Source organism: Dendrobates tinctorius, unplaced genomic scaffold (genome assembly GCF_039654945.1).
Source record: "Dendrobates tinctorius isolate UK_male_01 unplaced genomic scaffold, ASM3965494v1 ptg000158l, whole genome shotgun sequence".
NCBI classification, from domain to species: domain Eukaryota; kingdom Metazoa; phylum Chordata; class Amphibia; order Anura; family Dendrobatidae; genus Dendrobates; species Dendrobates tinctorius.
In genome coordinates, this window is record NW_027361825.1 from 22,814,636 (window position 1) to 22,838,135 (window position 23,500).

A 23,500-nucleotide genomic window follows, 5' to 3' on the forward strand; every position below is an offset into this window, starting at 1 on the left:
GGTGTTCAGAGCATCGTGGGCATGTTCTGGAGTACCCTTCTTCCGACAAGCTAGTTTCCTAATGTGCTTTCCCAAATACATGTCATCAATATTTAAGTCTGAAAAAAACAACCTATTAAGCCAATAATATCAGCTGCTTTTCTTTTTTTAATGTTCTTTCCTTTTTACCTTTCTTGTTATTAACCCTCCGATGAGTAACGTCCTTGTCCAGAAGATAAAACAGGAGACTGATTTAAGGTTTACAAAATTGAGAAAAGTCTAGAACTAGCAAACTTAAGAAACAATGTGTCAAGAAGCGAGTTGCATTCTTAGCAAGTTGCATTCGACATTTCTGAAAGACGTAAACTGCAAACGCCACTCGGGTCTCGTTCTAAGAAACCTACCACAACTGTTTACCACAAGATTACAAGGCGATTTCTTCAGCAGTTACGTATTGGTTTAACCCTTCATTGAGGTAACCACAAGTCAAGACAATTACCGGTCAATATTAAATGAATCTTTATTCACTCTCAATAAACATACTATGAAGGGTCAATGTTTAACTTTTTTTCACCCTTAGTATTCAGGTAGACTAGACTCATGGTGGTTTGTGCGGGCGTTAAACAAAATTAATGTTAAAAAACTAAGAGTTGAATTGTGTTACGTTTGTAACAAGCTGCTGGCAAGGAAATCTTTATTTAATACTTTATCAAAAAAAGTACCGGCATACAATATTAGGCTTAATCTGTGCAAAAGAAACCCAACCCCCTTTAAATATCCCCTGTACTAATTACTGCTAGGAAAAACATTTGTATTTGTAAAGATGAACCCATAATAACCATAATATTTAGAGCGCTAAATGACAAATAACACTGTTCTATAGATTTTCAAAAGTTGTCAGGTTCAGTTAGGAAATGAGCCATTTCTTAATGATTTTGATCTTCTGAATTCAAAACTGACAATGAAAATTTTTAGCTTCTACAATATCAGTTTTCCTTTTACTACTACGTAGAATTAGAGATGGGCAAACCCCTGTATGTTCGGGTTCAGCGGGTTCATGAATCAGAACACGGAACCCATTCACTTGAATGGGGTCCCGAACGAACATCCAGTGTTTGCCACTCTGTCATGTGCATGACAGTGCAGCAAATGCTGCCTCTGATGGGCAGTAAAATCATTACTGCCGGTCAGACAGCTGCAGTTCCCAGGAGGCCGTCTGAAAATCAGGTGCGCTCACCAGGAGAAATTTCTATCTCCCGGTGAACTCTCTGAGCTCAGCGCTGCACCATGACACTTTTTCTCACTCTGTTAGCAGTGATCTCACCAAGATCCAAGTAGTTCAGGGGCCCAGCGAGGAATGCAGCCTCAGTGACTGGAGGTAACCTCGATGATGTCACTGCTAGTCACTGACGTGGAATGGGCATTAGGGGAGTATAACTTTTTTTTTAAATAAAGTAAAATTGTGTTTTGTTAATTTCAAGTAAAGGACTTTACACTTGCTGTATGTTTATTTACAATATAACTATAGGATTAGTTATGGATAAGTGTCTTATAGATGACTCCCCATTACTAATCCATGGGCTTGATGTCAACAGACAATAAAAAGGAGACATCAACCCCACAAATATGAACTCCACTTGCTACCGCTACAGGGCAAGTGGGAAGAGCCCAGTAAAGTGTTAGAATTGGCGCATCTAATAAATGCAACTTTTCTGGGTGGCTGCGGGCTGCTATTTTTAAGCTGGGGGGGACAATATCCATGGCCCCTTAACAGCCTGAGATTACAAGCCCCCAGCTGTCTGCTTTAGCTTGGCTGGTTGTCAAAAAATGGTGGTTTTTTTTAAAATTAATTATTTAAATAATTTTAAAAAAACAGCGTGGGGACCCTCTATTCTTGTTAACCAGCCTTGCTAAAACTCACAGCTGACGGTTGCAGCTCTCAGCTGTCTGTGTTGACTGGCTGGTTATCAAAAATACAGGGTAACCCACGGCACGTTTTGTATTTATTTAAAGCACAGACTGTTACAAGATATGTGAATTGTTACATGTATATTGATATCCACTGTTTATTGTTTAAAATCTTTTGAAACCTACATAAAAATAACTGGTTTAAAAAAAAAAAAGCACAGACTGTGGCTGATGAATACTTCCATCAGTCACCACCTGTTCTCACTGTTATTAGTGGCAACAAGAGTTGGCTGATGGGAGTTGTATTCCCATCAGCCGAAGCCAGTGACCGGAGGTAAACTTTTTACCTCTGATCACAGCTGATTTTCCAGAATGGGTACCACGGCTGTCTGACCGGCCTTTAATGATTTTACCGCCAATCAGAAGCATTGTTTGCCGCTCTGTTATGCACATGATAGCATAAGAAGCACCTGGTGTTTGGGATGCCTAACCTGAACAGTAGCACGGACTTCCTGGTGAAGTCAGTGTTCGGGGTCCGTGCCTGAACTCAGTAGGTGTTCGGTATGGACCATGAACTTTACTGTGAGGGTTCGGCCATCTCTACGTATAATTAATGCATAAAAGTTTCAGTACTTTGAAACATTATTAATTTTGCAAATATAAAGATGCTAAATATTTTGTTATGCCAATATTCTGATACTTTTTTTTAAAGGAAACATGGAAACAACTCAACTAAAAACATGACTAAACACTATTATGAATTGTAAAGAGTTACAGAAATTACACAACAGAATTTGCTCCTCATTCAGTGACTAATCTTTTTTGCTTGTCTATTGTATTCATGCATCGGATCATCTCTTGCAATTGTCCAACAGTAGTCTACAAGCATTGATGGATTCCATTTTCCTTGATATCTTGTTTCCATACCTGCAATATCTTGGTGAAATCTCTCACCGTGCTCATCACTCACTGCTCTGCAGATTGGTAGAAAAAAGTTTAGATGCAAATGTAAGGAATGAGTCTTTACGGACGTTACAGTCAAGATCCTTCTGTTTTGAAGAGTTTTTCCACCAACTCTTCAAAGTTCTCTGCTCGAGTTTCCCATTCTTTATCTTTGCTTCACTCAACCTTGGAAATTTATCAGAGATACTTGAGTGCTTTTGCATTTTTATCCATTGCCTTTGCAAAGTTCTTCATTAGGCCCAACTTGATATGCAATGGTGGTAACAATCTTATGTCTGTCAACAAGAGATGGATGCACTACATTTTTACTCCCTGGCTAAAACGAACGTTGGAGAGGCCAGTCTTTTTTATTGTGGTGATATTCTCCTGCACAGACTATCCAACTCACATAAAGCAGCAGTACTTTGTGTATCCACTCTGGATATTAAGAGGGCAGCCACCTTTAAGTCACCATAGTGGGGCCACAAATGAGGCGCCTGAACTATAATAAGCTGTTTAATATGGTCATAGGTTTCTTTTATGTGGATGGCATAAGTAACTGGAACTGAAGGTAATGCACTGCCATTATGCAGCAAGACGACTTTTAGGCTTGTTTAGGACAAATCGATGAAGCATCTCTGTTTATCTGGATTATGACTTATCTTCAGAGCTTCCATTAAACTGTTGAGGTTGTTGCATGCCACAAGATCGATCTCAGTGAAGAAGTATTGGACAAGATTTTTATCAGAGTAGCGGAACAAAGAACTCCGAACATCGCCCGCTAGGAGACTCCATTACTGTAGCTTGGAACCTAAGAGCTGAGCCTGACTCTTGGGCAGATGCAAATTTCTAACAAGATCGTTCAGTTCACTTTATGTTATAAGGTGTGGTTAAGTTGAGATTGCTGACAGAAAGTCTGGTTTGCAAGAGGAAGATGCTTCATGACACCAAGCGCCATCTTCTTCCTCACTTGACTCAACTGAACAGGTTTCTGGTGCTTCTGTAACCGGCAGTTCTTCTCCATGTGGTACTGGGCGTATTGCAGATGGAAAATTTGGATACTGTAAAGACCACTACTTCCTTGAAACTCCTTTCCCAATGGGGGGGGCACCATGCAGAAATAACAATTGGTAGTGTGAACGGTTGGCTCTCTCCAGATTATTGCAACTGCAAAACGCATAATTACCTTTTCCTATGCAACCACAAAATGTGATCTCCTATTCTGCAGCCAAAGTACAGGTTGTAGGCTTTCCTTATCATGGTAGTTAAGTTTCGCCTTTGTGACACAAAAGTGACTTCTCAGCATATGTAGCAAAAACTATCCGTTTTGTTAATGCAAGAATGAGTCATATCTGACATACAGAAACATGTCAATAAGCTCCGAAATCCTAAAACTGTATACCTTACACAGAAAGCAAGTTGGCGTTTTTTTGATTGGTGACTCTAAGATGACAGAAGACTGAAGGCTCAATAGACTAAACAGATGATGTAATAGACCAGCTACTAAGCTCATCTTAAAGAGAAGTGAGCATGAATGTATAATCACTCTCTATTATAGTGTAATGGAAAATTGTAAGTTCTCCGTTGTAATCAGTGATCCTAGTGGTTGTGTTACTAAAGTATTTTATGAAAAAAAAAACTTAAAAGTTAATCTCTATGAGCAGATTGAAGTTTTACAAGAGTTAAAGCAGAATTGCACATGTGGTCTTACCTCCTCCTTATTTCTCTCCAGTCTTTACTGTACTTTACTACAGCATGTAATGACATGGTTATGAGAGGCCTTAAAGGGGTTTTCCACTACTTTTGAAAAGTTAACAAAGGGTAGGGAAGGATCTCTATAAAAGAATTAAGCAATACTTACTGCTAAAACCCTCCAGTTCCATGTCTCTGATCTTCTATGGACTGGAATCTATTATTTCAGCGATCAGGTGACTGGTGAATGGAACATCATTTCTGGTGAGATAACATCATCAGTCATCTGACCGCTGCAGCCAATCAGCATCTTCAGATGTCAAGTGACTGGTGTTTATGTTTATCATCATTTACAGTCCTGACTGGCCACCATCTGAGTGTCGAGGCATTCCACTCGTGAGTATTGTTTCGTTCTTTTATAAGGATCCCTTATGCTCTATTAACTTTTCCAAAAGAACAGAAAACTCTTTGAAATAATTTATCCAGTACTACTAAACTGATGACATGTCCGGATTAGCTACAAATATCAGATCCATAGAGGCTTGACTTTCAGAAGATAGACTCCAACCAATCTCATGGTCCTGCAGCTCCGTTCAATCAGTTGACCTCCACCTATTTCATATAGGTGGTCTTTCCAAATGATATGACATCAATAAAGTAGTCCTGGAAAACCTCGTACAAAAGCTTTGAGAGCAGAAAAAAAAATTAATAAAAAGTCTCTTTGAGGATTATTGTATCCCAAAACAGCACCACCATTGGTGGTGTCACAAAGGCTTAGATCTAGGAAAAAAGGTGCAAGGTCTTATTTTTTCCTTATCTCATACAACCGCATTAAATAAAAAAATTATAATAGGATACCTGATTAGATTTCACCTTTGACACATACTGAATGTGATGAGGATGTCGAGCAAGAATGCAATCATTTATAGACGCAGTTCTGCTGCACTGAATTATGAACTGGACCTCTGCGCGCCATCATGAATTTATTTAAGGTACTGTACCTTAAGCACTTTTCTGTGCCAATGCTTCCCTTTTTGCCTCTCCTTACAGACCCTCAGTGGGATGACGGAGCTCATATCCTCAAGCAGTAACTACAGTACATATCGAAGGGTTTACAACGAATGTGGGGGCTTTAAAATTCCCATTCTCGGTGTACAACTAAAGGACTTAGTATCACTTAATGAGGCCCTGCCTGATTACTTAGACAATGGGAAAATCAATGTCAGCAAACTACAGAGTCTTTACCAACATATTCTGGAATTACGTCAGCTGCAGAAAGCCAGTCCGCCAATCAAAGCCAACAAGGATGTGATACTGCTGCTCACTGTGAGTAATTCCCAAGTGTTATTCTGCAAAGCATGCTAAATTATTATTAAAGGGGTACTATAGATATATATTGCTAGAAAACAAGCTGTTAAGAACATACGAAGGTGTAACTATAGGGTACGCTGATGGAGCAGTTGCACACAGGGCTTGGTGCCTAGAGGTCCCCATACACTGTTAGACAAACATGGGTCATCATCAGTAGAAACAAAAAACAGGTCAGACTAGGTCTGCCATGTTGGATAAGCCAATCCTCATCATTGGCTAAAAAAACTCAACAAGCCCTATTAGTGTTTTGAACAGCAACAAATGCTTGTCAGCAGGCCATCCATCAAATACGAAAAATTATTTGTTTCACCAAAGCAGACAACAATCAAAATTTATGGTTGAAATTAGCCATTTGACTCCCTTTTATCTAACATGTATGGGTACCATAATGGGGCCCATAGACATCTCTGCCAAATTGGACACCAGTATAATAAGTAGCTCTTGGTGGCAAATTCTGCACCCTATTTCGATGGTGGTGTGACTGGTACAGAGATTGTATTGAACATCAGAATTATTAAATTACAATTTTGAGATCATGACACAGACTTTACTAACAGTATGATCAGAAGTCACTTTAGTGGGGTATACAAGAGTCTGTCAATGTACTATAAAATACTCTAATTTTTTCCACGTGAGAATATATATTGATGGAGATAACAACATTTTTCTAGACTCATAACTTTAAAAACTTTTCCAAGAATAGGAATAATAGTAGGAATAATAGAGGTCTTCCAGTAGATATAACCAGTGGTGGAATGGAAATATCTAAAAGCAAGCAATAGGAGTTTCAAAGGGATAATGTTAAGAGTTTGGATAATTTTTGGTTGACGTATCACTGTAGATTACGGCCAACAAGATTGTGGAACCAAAGGACAAATTGAATATGTGTTGCTATTTTTGAGGAACCTAATTACAAAATGGAAGAAATAGCAGAATGTACTTGACCAAACGGCCAGAGTAGTAGAATTAGGTGAACTAAGGGCAAGAATGAGTACTCAAATGTAGACACATGTCGAGAAGAAGGGGACTAAACCAAACACAAGTATAAGAGGAAGCCCAAACCCATTAATTTAGGTTTAGGCATAAAATAAGACTTAAGGTCACCCTGATGTCTTTCCTTCTCCCCGTTAACCTTGAATATTTGACTGGTTACCTTTTTTTGCTTGGACTAGACAAAACTGCTATTTAGAATCCATTACAAATTTTCTCAAAGTCTTCATAGTGTTAGCCTTAGCTATTAATTTTTTGTAACTCCCAAAGAAATAAATTGAGATAGATGTGCATGCGCAGTCACTTCTCCCTTCACAGTGGCCCGAGGGACAGACCTTATTTTGTGAACCTTATACTCGGGACCAACATTTAATCTGGTAGATATGCCATAAATGTGTAAGATGGGAATAAGGTCTTTGTATGACCAGTTTTCTAGAAGTCCATTTTTATGATTAATCACCTCAGAGAGGTTCTAGCAGTTATGATAGCTTTTTTCCATATATTTCTTTAGACAAATGTTTACAGGTTTACCTTTCTCTGTAGACATCTTTGGACACGTTTCATAAAGAAGATGAGATTTTCACCTTATCCTACACACGGGAACCACGCAGTTCCAAAATGATGGTAAGAATCTTGCCTCATGTTGTGCTTAAACTAAATTTTAGGCTGAGGTTGGAAAATAACTACCAAATAATCTGGCCATCTATAACAAGACTGGTCAGTAACAAGTTACACTTGGTTTAAAGATATGGACTGTGCTAGTATGTGTACAGTTAGCACACAACAGGATAAATGAAGTAGAGCTTCATGTGTGGTCTGCGGACCAGGTTACATAAGAACACAGGATGTGTTGCGTCTAGGTTTACTGGCACCGACTACAGTTTGTGGAAGATCACGACATTAACTATTGCACAAGAAAATCCAAAAGAATTCAAGGCAGGGCACACAAGAGTAAATAATTGCACTATGGAAATTTTGGACTTCTTTATATTGGTGGTGACCCATAATAAAGAAAGGTTCTTAATGTTTTGACTTTTCTTCTCCCATTAGTCCAGCACTCCTATTAAGCCTCCAGAAGTGATTCCAGACTGGACTCCAGTAGGAGCTTTACAACTAGACCCTGAAAGCCACAGCCACAGCATAGAGCAAATGGTGATGGTAAGTTTTCTTCGAAATGATGGACAACTAGTTGACACATTTGGATGAGACAATGGAGTCAATCAACTATTTTTGGGTTGTGCCACCAATAACCTATTAGGCGTAATCTATGAAGCATTCTATATAGAGGAAGGGTGGCCCAAAGAATAATTTCTAAGGGTAGATCTAATGAATACCCGTCTTATTGTGATTTTCCAAAGTTCTAGCATGTAAACCAAAGTAGAACCCATAACCAGCATTGTAACCAGAATAGATGCAGGGGTTGCAGCCGCACCAAAGCCATAGAGTCCATGGGACAAAAAGATACCTTTGTCCCATATAACAAGACCAATACAATTAAGAACCTGCGATAGTTGGGGGCTTAGCTGGAGATTTTGCATTGGTTGCAACAAGTTTCAACCTGCGCCACTGCCTATAACTATAGATGGTCTTGGTCTCATCAGAGCCTGTCTTAGATGCCCCCAAATAACATAGCTGAAGGCTTTATTTTAGGAATTTTTGTTGGCTTCAATGATTTCCTTTAGTCCAGGGGAAGCCCCTCTGTATTGTAGTAGATGTGAAGTACAGACATTACTCACTAGCTGTTAGCCAAGCACTATATTGAGTCAGCTAGTTTACTCTTCAATGTCACTTTGGCAACATCATAATTGATCTTCCACTAAAACTGAGTTTACCTACCGTTAAAAAAATTTAAACATGAAGTATAATAATTATGCCACGTACTCATAGTTCAGGAATAGGAAGTCATAATAATTGATTGAAAAGCAGTCATTTCTCTTAATAGGAATTAAATATATGTTAATTTTAGTTTCAAGTCAGCAGAAGACACATAATGTGTTATTAAATGTTGCAGTTATTTATTGCTTTGTTTTTTTTAAGAACTTTTCCAGAGGTGGCCGTACTGTAGCCACACATTCCCTTCCCTAATTGCCTATATAAACAGTACACCAGAGGGTGCGATGATTTATGGCAGCTGCAATGAATTAGGAGTTAATGGACAGAAAAGTGTCCACAGACTAATAGAGAAAAAAAATGAAGTACTACCTCCAGACAGGGCCAGGACAAGCTACTTTAGAGCCCTAGGTAGACGATGCCGATGCCCCCTCCCCAGACATGAACCCTTGGCCCCTATGTAAAGGAATGGATCAGAGACTAAGGTAACGGGACCCCTAACACACCTCCCCTTTCACACTGATAGGTCAGGTAACGAACTCTGATGACCACTTATACTAGAATTTTTACCTGTTTCACCAAAAAATACCTGCAAAAGTTAAAAAGTGGTGTACTTTAGAGGTGAGGCTCAACAGGGAATGTGTTTTCATAGTTACTTATGGAATAATTCATTGCTCGCAGACCATTTACACGATACTTGGGAAAAATAGCGATATTCATCCCTGACATCCTATATTTTAAATGTCAAACTCAAGAATAGTCATGGAAATTAATATTATTTAACTATAATGGGGGGCCACTTTGTGGATACCCCAATGGAAGCTAAACAGATTCCATTATAAAAGGATATGCATGATTGTTTTTATATCCGTCATGCAACAAATGCAGATTGCAAAAAAATCTGATGTTGGTTCTGGTGCCATATTCCTGTATAGATAGTGGTTCTGGTGATGTATTCATGTATGGATGGTGGTTCTGGTCTCGTTTTCCTGTACTGATGGTGGTTGTGGTGACTTCTTCATGTAGTTATGATTGTTCTGGTGCTATATTCATCCACTATTTATGGCTCTGGTGATGTATTCTCGTAGTGGTGATGGTTCTGGTGCTGTATTCATCACCAGAACCATTATCACTACATGAACACAAATCAAAATCATCATCAGTACATGAATATATCACCAGAGCCATTAACAGCACATAAAAACGGCACCAGAACCATCAAGAGTAAATTAACCGGTCACTAGAACCACCATCAGTACATGAATAAATCACCAGATCCACCATCAGTACATGAATACATGACTAGAATCACCATCAGTACATGAAGATATTGTCACGATACCAGTGCTGGGTGACCGGCACTTCTGGGGTTAATGTTCTGACCTCAGTGCAGACTCTCACCTGCACACCTGGGACCTATTAGGGTGGCCTCTCATTGGTTCTGGGGAGGCTTCTTATAGCCTCAGGAAGCTCCCATCCCTGTCAGTTATACATTCGCCCTTGGCATTGTGTGGTGACCCCTGAGTGTTTGTGCTGTGTTCTGGTTGCTTGATTCTCTGTGTATGACTCGGTCTGTTCTCTGGATATTGCTTTGGATTCTGCTTGGTACCTTCTATGTTCGTTTGGTTTTTGATCTCTGCTTGGCCCTGACAATCCATTCTGTCTCATCCCTGGTACTGTACTGATATCTTGTGTATGACCTTTGGCTTTATCTGACGTCCCGTCTGTTTATCCCTCCTGTCCCTCGCTTGCCTGTACTGTGCCTGACTTCTGCTTTGCCCGACTCGGAGTTTTCTTCCTCCTCTGAAAGCAGGATGCTAAGCCCCGCCCCCTTGCAGTCACATGACCGCTCACATGACCGTAGGTCCTGTGCTGGCTTTCTAAACTTCTACATTCAGGTCCCGTGCATCTTTATTGTCTGGCTGTTCTTGTCCCCAGGGGTCCCTACGGTGCGGGTGAGTCCCTGCTTAGCGGAGGCTGTACGCCGGCGCTGTCAGGACCCTGACAGATATCACCAAGTTTAATGCAGCAATCAATTGTAATGTCAAGTCAGGCACATATTCATTTGTATCACATGAAACTACAACTCCCAGTATGTCCTTTAATAATAGTAAGGAGACAGTGGGAGTTGTTGTTATCAATCATTATCAGACTGTGGACCATACAGGAACCACAGTACTGATGAGACAGTCAGTATCAACAAGTAAAGATTTACATCCAAGTACTTTAAAGGTGACATCTTCTCTGAGTAGATTCTTTCTTTTCGTCTCTATCTTTTCCAGATGGCATGATGATTTTTCACATCCACTGCTCTTCTCTGCAGACCTCCCTCTCTGGTTTTCTACAGCACATCCCGACACAGTGCCCTTAAAATGCCCTCTGCATAAAAATATCTGTCCATATTATGACTTAAATAAGCATGCTATGGTATATGGCGTCCACACTGTGTCCTTATCATCAAACTCCGCACTGCCTAACATTATCAACTTCAACCAGCACACTGTCTACCCCTATGACCCATGGCCTATACCATGGCTGTCCCATTTCCACTGTTTTCCCTAACACTCTTTATAGCTCCACATTGTCCCCCTACCATTCTGACTTCTCTCCATACTGTGCCCCCTCTCTATATCCATATTGTGCCCTTTTTTTCATTCTACGTCCTCATACTGCCCACCACGTTGTCCTCTCCAAACTGCACCCCCTCTTCACACTGTACTTCCACACAATATGACGGTTACCCCAGTCGCCCATACAGTATAATATCCAAAACAGCCCCCAATATACACTATGATGTCCATTCATAGCCCCCCATGCATTACCCACAGCACCCTACACAGTATTATGCCCCCAGTCACTGATACAGTATAATGGTCCCATAGCCCCTTATATACAGTATAATGTCTCCCACAGCACTCCACGCAGTATGATATCCACCACAGCCCCCAATATACAATATGATGTCTATCACAGTCCCACATGCAGTCTGATTTTCACCACAGCCCCCCATTATATAATATGATGGCCCCCAAGCACCCCATACAGTATTATGGCCCCTCAGCCCCTTACATACAATTTAATGTCCCCCACAGCACCCCACAAAGTATGATTTCAATCACAGCCCCACAATATTTCAGTATAGCGTCCCGCAAAGCCTCTATACAGTATAGTCACCACAGCCCGCAATACTACCCAATACACTAAATGTCACGACACAGCTGTCAGGTGACCCGGGCCAGGGGCTCCTTTCCTCGCCCTAACACTAAGGGGGTACCCTAGCTCGCCCTGCTCCAGAGGATACCTCAGATGGCGAAGATACCGGGGTCTCCGCCCTTGCCTTATCTCCTGAGTTAGGGCTCATACTCATTTGCGAGAGACTCAACTGATTCTAGTGCGAGTCTCTCGCATGAAAACCTGACACTGCTGTCTGCCGGCACTGGGACCGGAGCGTGCGGCTACATTTATTTCTATGCAGCTGCACGCTCTGGTCCCAGTCCCGGCGGCAGTGCCAGGTTTTCATGCGAGAGACTCGCACGAGAATCGTGCGAGTCTCTCGCAAGTGAATGAGCCCTTAGGCTGGTTTCACACTTGTGTTGGGCAGTGCGGATGGCTCCGCTTGCGTCGTTTTGACCAGTGGCGTAACTACAAAGTTATGGGCCCCGGTGCGAACTTTCAAATGGGGCCCTCCCCATGCCAAAATACACGCACATCTCCACACCGTACACCTAGTACACACGCAGCATCATGATAACCAGCACAGCAGAGTTCTGCATACAACGAGGCTCCTGATCATGTGACCCCTGACTCCTCCCCTCCTGTGACCTCATTACAGATCCTGTGCGCACAGAAAAGGACTTCATTGCCGGCAGGAGGGCGATGAAGGGGTGTATGGGGGGGAAGTGGCGGCTCAGTGCGGGACGCGGGGGGGGGGGGGGGGGGTCAGAAACGGGACTATCCCACGAGAATCGGCACAGTTAGGAGATATTGCGGTCTGACCTGCCGGGCCCCTCACACCCCCGGTCCAGTCGCAGTGACGACCGCTGCGACCATGGTAGTTACACCCCTGGTTTTGATGCTGCACCGACCGCAACAAAATGCAGCATGGAAATTGGAAATTGATTGGTACAGACAGAAAATATGCACCTGGTATAATGCTCAATGACCAGGATGAAAATTGCAAGAGTTTAGTTTTTTTTTATATAGCTGGTGATATAGAAAATATTTAAAAAAATGTAAATAATTAGTTATTAAAAAAAATATTTAACCAGAATAAGATCAATATCAAAAACTCCCAATTACAGCCTCCAGGACAGCTGGGAATATGACTTTGGGAAGTAGGATATTAGTTATGTATCAGGTCTTGAGTGCAGTCTGTCAATTTCAACAAATAAATTAGGCAGTGAGCCAGAGATCGTGGACACACACTCGCTTCCTGACCAGTTTCCTTTGCAGGTTTTATACACAGTGGGGATTTTTATGCTATAGGTAGAGTTTTTCTTAAAGCAGATTCTCTTAAAAAAAAAAAAAAAAAAATAATAATGCTACAAAAAAATGCCTAAAAAAAAAAATGAGTGAAAGATTCCTCCTGTTCATTTCAATGATAATCCTGTTTGATGTTTATATGTTGAGATTGTTTTAGGAGTTTTTTTTTAATTGCAGATTTTTTTAAAATAGCTTGGTGAAAAAAAAAAAGTGTGAAAAAAAGTGCATGTTAGCGGCTCTTGATTGCGGTATCAAATTAAATGCTTGCAAAAAGAAAAAAAATAAGACAACGTTTCGAAAATATTTAAATGCTTCAAAACTGCTTCCGCAAATATCTCAGGAAAAGATAAACCGCTCGAAAAAACTCTCCCAAAAAGAAGCATTTTCTGAAGAAGTTTCCCCTTAAAAAAAACACAAACCTGAATGCCTGAAAAGAAAATCTGTGTGTTCACGGAGTCTTTTTACAGGGTTTTCGGAGCAGAAACTCAACAGAAACGCCAAGTTTTGGAGAAGTTTTAAGATTTGGAGGAGAACTCAGAGAGTTTCTGCTCAGTTTTTGCCCCTCTTCTCAAAAAACCATTATGTGCACATAGCCAGTCTTAGATTTGCAAGCGGCTTCAGTTTTCCCATATGTGAGAGTTTGCACCCAACTCCGTATTACCATGGAGCCCTCTCTTTTTTACTGGGAAGCCGACATAGATTTATAAACTAGGCGACATATTGTGACCCTCTTGTTTGTTTTTCTTAAATAAAACATTCATATTTTGTTAAGCTTATGAACGACCATGAATCATCAATTAGACCCAGTCGTTTCTTTACAAGGACCTGTTTTTTTTTCCCCAAAATGACTTCCACCTTTCTCCTTCTAGTCTGTTTTCCAGTTCTATGATCCAGATGAACGAGGCCTTATATCCCGGGAAGACTTTGAAAAAGTGATTTCTAGTTTTCCCTTTTCTTGTCAAATTTTGGAAAAAGACAGGTATGTTGGCCCACATTACATGGATCAGAAGCTATAGTGTGTGATGTAGGGGTAAGGCCCAGGAGAGGCTCGGCGCAGCAGCATGCATGCCACAGACAGCGTGGAAACTAGGGAAGGTCAAGGTATAATCTACAGGCAACAGCTTGTAGGTCATCAAGTATGATGGAAAGGCACATGGGAAACTATAATCTTAACTGGAGTATCCCGTTAATGATACAATTAAAAAAAACAACCTTTATATTCTGTTTGCCAAACCAAATTTTCATTTTTCCGCTTATCTCTTTTTTCCTACCCTTTTTGCAATAATCCTACATTTTTATTTTATTTATTTAGTCATTTTTCCACGTTCTACACAGGCAGCACCCAGACCGAAAATCCATTTAACGGTCCCCTTAGAGGTAGATACTGTCCCTAGAAATAGACAAGCCCTTAAATTCAGAATCTCCATGGATTACCGTAGTTTATACGGGCATTTCTGTCCATAACGTTCCCTGGTCACTGATATAACTCAGTCCGTCAGTGCTTGAGCTACTTGTAAAAAGGCCAATGCAATATATTTGTGGGCGAAGGAAGGATTGGCAGGATTAGGGCTTTTTTTTTTTTTTTTTTGCTTTAATGCATGTATTTGGGCTAAAACCCATTTTTGCAATTTGTTTTTTTATTAAAAATGTTGTACCGTTTGTCTTCGATAACCTCCATGTTGCACTGGCTACTGAACGAGGGAACTGAATTCATTAGTGAGCTCATTCTGTTTGGAAGTTTGTAACTCTTTTATGTGACCTGCTCTAAGTTGATTTATATTTCCACACAGAGAGGGACCGGTCACCCGCGAAGAGATGACGTCATATTTTATGAAAGCCAGTCAAGTGTGCTCTAGACTAGGACTTCCTTTTTTGCAAAGTCTGGTGGAAATCCGTCTGAAGGAAACGCCGCTGTGTGCCAACTGTGTAAGAAACCGCAGCAAGCATGGAGAGCCGACAGCTTCTATGCAGACCTATGTGTCTCAGTGGTTACAGACTACACACTAAGCCTAGGTAGCCTGATCCTGCAGTTGTGTTATTCCCTTTCATGAAACGCAGAAGCAAACTTCATACATGGTCTGTGTACAATCTGTAACCATGGTGACACATAAGTCTGCATAGTTGCTGCATACACAAAACTGCAGAACGTTTGTATTTGCCAACTTGCTTCATTGTCACTGCACTGGCGGCAGAGACGTATGCATGATATAAAGGGGTTGTGTCAAAAACAACTCATTATGTCATGGTCTCTGGAGGCATCAGATTATTTGGGGTCACAGCAGTTGGACCCCCTGCGATCATCTGATTTGTGGGGAGATCTGACTACTGATTAATAAGGCAGAAGCGCTCACATAGAAGGAAGAGGGCCACGTAATCAGGTGCAGTCACTGTCGTGTATGGAGGGAAGAGCCGTGGTAAGTGATGGAGAGAGGACACAGGAGCACCACAGCCCGTTGGGGGTACAAGCCATCAATATTGGGGTGTATTCACAGAAATTTCTGCCACTGTCAATCTTCAGAATAGGGTTGTTTAGGTGGTGGGACCATGGAGTTTTACACACTAAGTTCAGATGAATGGGGCAGTTGCAAAAATGTCTCCAGTAGAGAATTGACCTTAAGCATAATTATATATATATATAAAAAAAAATGATATTATATATACACACACACATATACATACTGCTCAAAAAAATAAAAGGAACACTAAAATACCACATCGTAGATATCTCTGAATGAAATATTCAGTCAGGCTACCTCTGGCGAGCACATGGAGGGCTGTGCGGTCATCCAAAGAAATGCCACCCCACACCAATACTGACCGACTGCCAAACCGGTCATGCTGAAGGATGTTGCAGGCAGCAGATCGCTCTGCACAGCGTCTCCAGACTCTGTCACATGTGCTCAGTGTGAACCTGCTTTCACCTGTGAAGAGCACACGGCGCCAGTGGCAAATTTGCCAATCCTGGTGTTCTGTGGCAAATGCCAAGAGTCCTGCACGGTGTTGGGCTGTGAGTACAACCCCCATCTATGGACATCAGGCACTCAGACCATCCTCATGGAGTCGGTTTCTAACCGTTTGTGCAGACACATGCACATTTGTGGCCTGCTGGAGGTCTTTTTGCAGGGCTCTGGTAGCGGTCCTGCTGCTGGGTTGTTGCCCTCCTACGGCCCCCTCCACGTCTCCTGGTGTACTGGCCTGTCTCCTGGTAGCACCTCCAGCCTCTGGACACTACGCTGACAAACACAGCAAACCTTCTTGCCACAGCTCGCATTGATGTGCCATCCTGGATGAGCTGCACTACCTGAGCCACTTGTGTGGGTTGTAGAGTCCGTCTCATGTTACCACAAGTGTGAAAGCACAACCAACATTCAAAAGTGACCAAAACATCAGCCAGAAAGCATTGGTACTGAGATGTGGTCTGTGGTCTCCACCTGCATTGAATGTGTCTTGATAATTGCCAATAATTTCCATCTGTTGTCTATTCCATTTGCACAACAGCATGTGAAATTGATTGTCAATCAGTGTTGCTTTCTAAGTGGACAGTTTGATTTCACAGAAGTTTGATTTACTTAGTTATATTCTATTAATTGTTCCCTTTATTGTTTTGAGCAGTGTGTATTGTGCTAAGAGAGTGGCACCCATAATTAATTACATCTGTGAATTAGCCAGATCAGGGTGTGTACATGCACTTGAAAGCAGCCATGCAAGACACACCCAGAGTGCACTTCCAACCCGATTTACATAAAACTCTAAGGGTACCGTTACATCTAGCGATGCACCAGCGATCCCGACCAGCAATATGACGCGGTCAGTATCGCTGGTGCATCGCTAGGTGGTCGCTAGTGAGCTGCCACACAGGCAGATCTCACCAGCGACATCGCAGGGGACGAGGATCGCTACTTACCTGTCAGACGCGGCGATCCTGCGTCCTCCCGCCCGGCTCCACAGGAAGCGGCCGACGAGGAATGGTCCAGGAGCTTCTTGCGCGATCAGCGATAACCAGCGGGGGAGTGGGTCGTAGGTAAGTATCACATGCAGCGATATCGCTAGCAATATCGCTGCAACGTCACAAAATCGGTGACTTTACAGCGATATTGCTAGCGATATGGCAGTGTGTAACGGGGGCTTAACCAGAGATGAGCAAATCGATTTGCAGGATACTCAGTATTCCAGACGGGAGTCCTGCAAACCGCCCTACCATCTCTGGCTCCTGTTTTGATGGCATGACATTGTTAGGGTGTGACAACAAATGCACTATGACAAAGTTAGCTAAATAAAGAATAGCCCCAACACACGCAGGGATTGCCTGTTTGCTAGACATGCAGCTGCGGAGACTCAAACATAATATTCAAGCATGCTGAAGACACTCTGTTAGCACCCGAGCATGCTCAGATTACACCTTATCCGAGTGTGTTCGCTCATCACTAGTGCCAAAAGGGGATCTCTTAAAATTACCAAAACTACAGATAAATCATACGAGTGATAACGATCCCTAACAGCTAATAATGTAACGCAAAATCTGAAGCCCTCTTCCCCTCAGCACTTGTACGAATGTGTCTTCTCTACATCCCCCCATTCTGTCACAAGAGGCAGGAAATGACGCGGCCTGTGGTTCCATTTCTGCTGAAGTGACTGCCGGATCAGAGAAGCTGACAAACCCTGTGAGCCGCTCGTGACACTTTACTCTGCCATTATAGAAGGACCCTTGTTACAGGGCTGCTCTCTGTTCTTGCTCATAGAGAAGCGGGTCCCAGTCGGCACCAGTTTCTGTTGGAGTGTTTCTTTGACACATTTTTATTAAATTTCATTTATTTGATTCAATTCAGTAATTTAGGTTGAAAATAAAAAAAAAATTCAATACATATTCTCTGTCGTGTTTGGTCCTAAAAGTCAGGTCGAGACACAGTGTGTAATTGTTGCACGTGGATTTCATTGCAGATTTTGCAAATAGGTATTGCAAAACGGTGAGATCTGTAGTCAACATCTCCATCATGAGCGTTAAGACAGTTTGGGGCACGATCTGATTTCTGTACAGATTTTTTTTATTTTGTGCCTGTTGAATGGGTTTTGAAAACTTGCATGATGTAGGGGCTGAGCCCATGATTCCAGTTATGTGTCACTTTCTGGTCTGCTTGCCGTCATTTTTGTTTTTTTCTGCTGCAAAGCCAGCAGAGCTCAGAATACTGAGCTCTGTATAACCACACCCAAACCACTGATTGGCTGCTTTATGTTATGTTGTGCATAAAGCTGCCAATCAGTGTTGGGGGCTGGGTTACACAGAACAGTTGACTTGAAGGCAGGAGACACCTAGTCCCGTAGTGATAATCTCCTGTTAATAAAACACTGATTTTATCAGAAACAGAGACACACAGCCCAGTAAGTGACACGTCCCCGGAATCAGGGTCTCAGACCCATCCTCATGGTGTTCAGATTAAATAACACAAACCCGCTGCATCTGGCCAAGGCTGTTAATAAGTCCTGATATCTGGTACTTGTATTATTTCTACAGCTGACCTTGTTTTTTTTTCCAGATATGGAGTGTGGCTAAGCAAGGCTATGTGACTTCAGGTAAATCAGTTCTGTTATCACGTAGTGTAAAACTGGTCAGATGTTAGAGAAAACCCATCTCCAGGCCGCAGATTTCCAGCATCCCCATTAATCAGCTGATTAAAGTGACCAAGGTGCACTGGCCCAAACTACAACTTACATAGGCAGCACGGTGGCTCAGTGGTTAGCACTGCAGCCTTACAGCACTGGGGTCTTGGGTTCAAATCCCACCAAGGACAACATCTTCAAGGAGTTTGTATGTTCTCTGTGGGTTTCCTCCAGTTTCCTCCCACATTCTAAAAAGACATACTGATAGGGAATTTAGATTGTGAGCTCCAATGGGGACAGTGATGATAATGTATGTAAAGCACTGCAGAATAAGATAGCACTATATAAGCAATGCATAATAAATAAAATAAAAAAATATTTACCAGGCATGTCACCATATATTTTGCAGTGTCTGCATCGGTTATTGCAGGCCAATATCATGCACATACACAGGATCTGCAGAGAGCTGGAATACCAGGTACATGCAATAAAACAAAAGGTTACTGCGTTCGCCAAAGAGCCACTATCACTTCTCTTATTGCTAGTGTTTAACCACTTAAATGGCTCCATCAATCTCTGAAAGCATCAATTAGGGGGCACACCCAACAGAGGCTTCCACCCTCACTAACGTGATAACAGAGTGACTAAATAGCTCTCTTTACAGCTAGGTCGACAAAAAAGGAAAAATGAAACGTATTGGGGGGGTGCATAAAATAACCACAAGTCCTAGGAGAATCCTTTAAATCAATTTCTTGCAACTAGTGATGAGCGAGCATGCTCGTGTGCTGAGTATCTTCAGTGTGCTCGAATACTATATTTGAGTCACCGCAGCTGTTCGACAGGCAATCTCTGCATTGTTGCGGCTGTCGAACAGGCACGAGACATGCAGCCACTGCAACTCGAACATAGTATTCAAGCATGCCTAAGATACTCTATTAGCACACGAGCATGCTTGTATAACACTTCATCCAAGCATGCTCGCTCATCACTACTTACAAAATATCCTGAACGCGTGGGCTTAATACTTTACTTGTGTTTGTTCTGTTTCAGGACTGCACAAGGATGTCATGGAGAACGTGCCTACTAGCCAGGGAAGCGTAGAAAGAAAAGGTGAAAAACACGGGCCCCATGTATCTGGGGCAGCAGATCCTTCTCATATGAAATCTCACTGTGTAGGCGGCTGCAAGAAATCTGAAACTTTACTGAAGAAGCTAAAAGAGACAGAAGAGGTGAGGAGATAATCAGGGCAATAGTAAAATGTCTGTATTTGTGTACCTCCGTATCTTACATCTCAGTTGTACTTGGTTGCAGGAGAGGAATCGCCTTCTGCTGGAGAACACTGGACTGCACTGCACCAACTCCCAGCTGGCAGCCGAGAACGCCAACTTACACAGCCAGCTGTGCACGCTGCAGGACAAGGTGCAAGCGCTGAGCAAGGACTCCAAGATGAAACCGGCCGCTCTCACTCAAATCCTTGAGACCCTAAAGGCATTAAAGATACAAAGTGACACAACCCCCTGACTAATCACCCACACGAAGGACTGAACTAGTGGTGTACAATACTCTCAATGGACACAAGGAACTTTACTTGTACAAACAAAGCAATACCTCCTAAATGACACGCAACCATGTACGGCACAATGGGTCCGTGCAGGTCAGAAACGCCTTCTCTATAGACAAGGAAACACAAATTATTGTCATCTTCAGGATTATGTTCACACTTTTTTTTTTTTACTGCCGAGAGATCAGGCTTTGGCTGCAGCAAAAAAAAAAAAAAAAACAAAAACAAAAAACAAAATGCAGACAAAAAGCAGGTTTAGCTGCGCTTATCAGGATCCCAAAGTTAAGCATGCAAGCATGAACAAGCCACCCGTGTAAGACATATGCGAGACTATAAAACATTAAAGGAAAAAAAGGCAATTCAATCAACTTATTTAATGGAATAAGATTATGACTGAAAAAAGTGACTATTCTGAACAAAAAAAAAAAAGTTTACAAGATCATGAAAAAAAATATACAATTGCAAATGTAAAAACAGGCAGGGTTGGGAGTTGAATTGGTCAGGAATAGTTTACTTAAGACATTGGCAAAGCATTGGGCTAGTCGGACTTTGTTTACTTACTAGCTTTCCAATTCAGTCAGGAAAAAAAAAAAACGCATGTGCATGAGATTTCTAAAGTATGAGTTTTTGCTGGTACTGTAAAAAAGCAGATTTTAAGTTTGCATAAAAAAAAGTGTAAACATTCCCTTTTAGGCTATGTGTACACAGAAAAATGACCAGGTTTTTAGGTTTTTTTTTTTTATTTTAAATTTCTCATGCTCCTCATATTTATCCATCTATGGATTATATGAAAAATAAAAATATTTTTAGCAATATACCGTATATGAAATTTTGCAATTTTTACACAGACCATTAGGCTTTATATTAGACTCAACTTCTTGTTCTTTACAGAAGACTTTTCAGTACTCTAATTATCACAGAAATTATTATAATTTCAGATAACAGCCCACCTCCTCCCCCTCCTGTACAATGACCGATAACACCTCTATATACAGTAGATAACACAGGATCCACCATAGGTGATGTCACAGCTCACCTCCTCCTCCTGTACAATGACTTTGCTCAGATTACAGCAAGCTCATTAAATACAATTCAATAGGGCTTGAATCCGTCTATTGCAACCAATGTCCAGGTGTCCAATAGGAAGGAGGAGTCTGATGTTAGGCCTAGTGGACAGTGTGAAAATTGCAAAAAAAGTTATATAGTGATATTAAAAGTAGTAATTTTTTTAATACATTTCACACAAAAATCTAACTTAAAGATTTTCTGGTGATACATTCCCTTTAAAGTTTTTGTTCATGAGGTTAGCTATACCCTTTAATTCTGAATTCGCACAGGACAGTCCGCTGAGGACTCATATGGTACCCATAGAGGAGAACAGCTACTCAGGGTCTGTGTTACATGGACAGCCCATTCTATGGAACGTCCTTTTTTTGTGTTTTAAACACTTGTCTCCTGGTCTCCTCAATGATTACAGATAATTGTTGCGAGTGCCATCACAAAGGACTCTACTAACATTGAAAACCATCGTCAGGAGCCGTCCACTATATCTTCTCTATACGGGAGGAGCAGAGCTCAGGGTTTTGCACTAAAACTGATAAATGCTGGAGAGGGGGGATGGTGCAATATATGAGATCAAGTATTTTTAGTGATTTTACTTCTGGGGATTAAAATGCTAAAAAAGTACTTTATAAAATGTTTTCGCTGTATGTGTGAAGCGTACAGGAAAGTAAATGTTACAATTTTGTCAGCAAACGCATAATCTAGCATCTTTAAGTAAAAATGGAATGCAATGGATGTATTATAAAATAGAATTTATAAAAAAAAAAAACAAAACACAACCTTCAAAAATATGTGACTTATAGCTAGGGAAATATCTCACTCTAATCCCCATGTATAATGGGAGCAAATACAGTAGATGCCACAAAACGTAACTCCCTCTTGGGCAGAGAAGACACAACCGTGATGGCCAATCATCATCAATGCGATTCTACAGTGCCTGCTTCTGTACTGCACTTATATAAGGAAGCACTGTCTCCTACCTAGTGCATAGCTATATGCAGACTGTAACACAGACTAAGGTAGGGCTATGATGCCATTTAATAATTGTACATACTTGCAATTTTTGCACTGGTTTAAATATACTACATATAGAGATGATATCAGTCACTGTACAGGAGGAGGAGGTGAGCTGTGACATCACCTATTGTGAATAGTGGATCCTGTGTTATCTACTGTATATAAAGGGGTTATCAAATACCTTACATTTAATGTGTAATCCCATCTGTGATGAAAATGAGACTTCTGAAAATTGATCTTTTCAGAAAAAGAAACAGATATAGCAACATGGAAAACGAAAAAAAAAAAAAAAGATATATAATGTACAAGACACACATGCTTTTTATGAAAGAACTGTATTCAAAAACTGCTGCAAGTACATAAAATCCTCCATACGCTAAGACAAAACAAACATAAGGTAAGACAATTTTATTTACTTGTCCATAATTTATTTCTAATAGTAGATTTTATTTTAGGCAAACCAAGATACATAAAACATCAACCTCATGTTATACAAGTGTGGGCAGGAACTGAAAATATATGGATGAGTCTATACTATATACACACACACACACACACACACACATTCTCTTGTGCAGCTTAAAAGGAGGGATAGATTTTTCTAAAAATACCCCCCCCCCCCCCCCAAAAAAAAAACAACAAAAAAAAAAAAAACACTAAACTCTTTCTCCGAGTCCACCAGCGAGTCTCAGCCAATGGCCATGGTGCTGACATGAATCAGTAAGCTCAGAGAATTCCAGCAAAGATGGCACGTCCAGCCCCAATCCACTGAGCTTACTGATTGGCTGCAGCGCTGATGCTATGTAGAAAGCATGGCAGCCAATGCCAGACATTAGGAGCAGCTGACCCGGGAAAGGTAACTAAAGTGTGGTATGTAGGCAGAGACCTAGAAGCTGTTAGCCCTCTTTCCGTCATAAAAAGGTGGACATGGGAATAAACCTTTAACACATCGAGCACTCCAAATTGGTTCCTGAAATTAAGCATTTAAAAAATAAAAATATGCATCTTATATTACACATTTACACAATGAGCCATTTGCTCGTCATTAATTAAACTAAAGCCGTAATTCAA

At 41.2% G+C, this 23,500-nt stretch overlaps 1 protein-coding gene across 2 annotated transcripts in view; it reads left to right on the top strand.

Annotated features, from left to right (window-relative positions):
* The window catches only part of LOC141051951 (RAS guanyl-releasing protein 1-like), a 37,160-nt gene extending 16,573 nt beyond the window's left edge, over positions 1-20,587 (top strand). The window contains exons 6-14 of one of the 2 annotated variants that reach the window (XM_073549104.1): positions 5,572-5,847; positions 7,426-7,506; positions 7,933-8,040; positions 14,064-14,173; positions 14,985-15,120; positions 18,726-18,762; positions 19,199-19,267; positions 19,840-20,018; positions 20,101-20,587. In XM_073549104.1, coding sequence (XP_073405205.1) covers positions 5,572-5,847; positions 7,426-7,506; positions 7,933-8,040; positions 14,064-14,173; positions 14,985-15,120; positions 18,726-18,762; positions 19,199-19,267; positions 19,840-20,018; positions 20,101-20,310 — 1,206 coding nt within the window. In that variant the 3' untranslated portion in view covers positions 20,311-20,587. The remainder of the gene's footprint in view (positions 1-5,571; positions 5,848-7,425; positions 7,507-7,932; positions 8,041-14,063; positions 14,174-14,984; positions 15,121-18,725; positions 18,763-19,198; positions 19,268-19,839; positions 20,019-20,100) is intronic. The other variant, XM_073549105.1, reaches the window with a different exon arrangement.
* Positions 20,588-23,500: the final 2,913 nt, after the last annotated feature.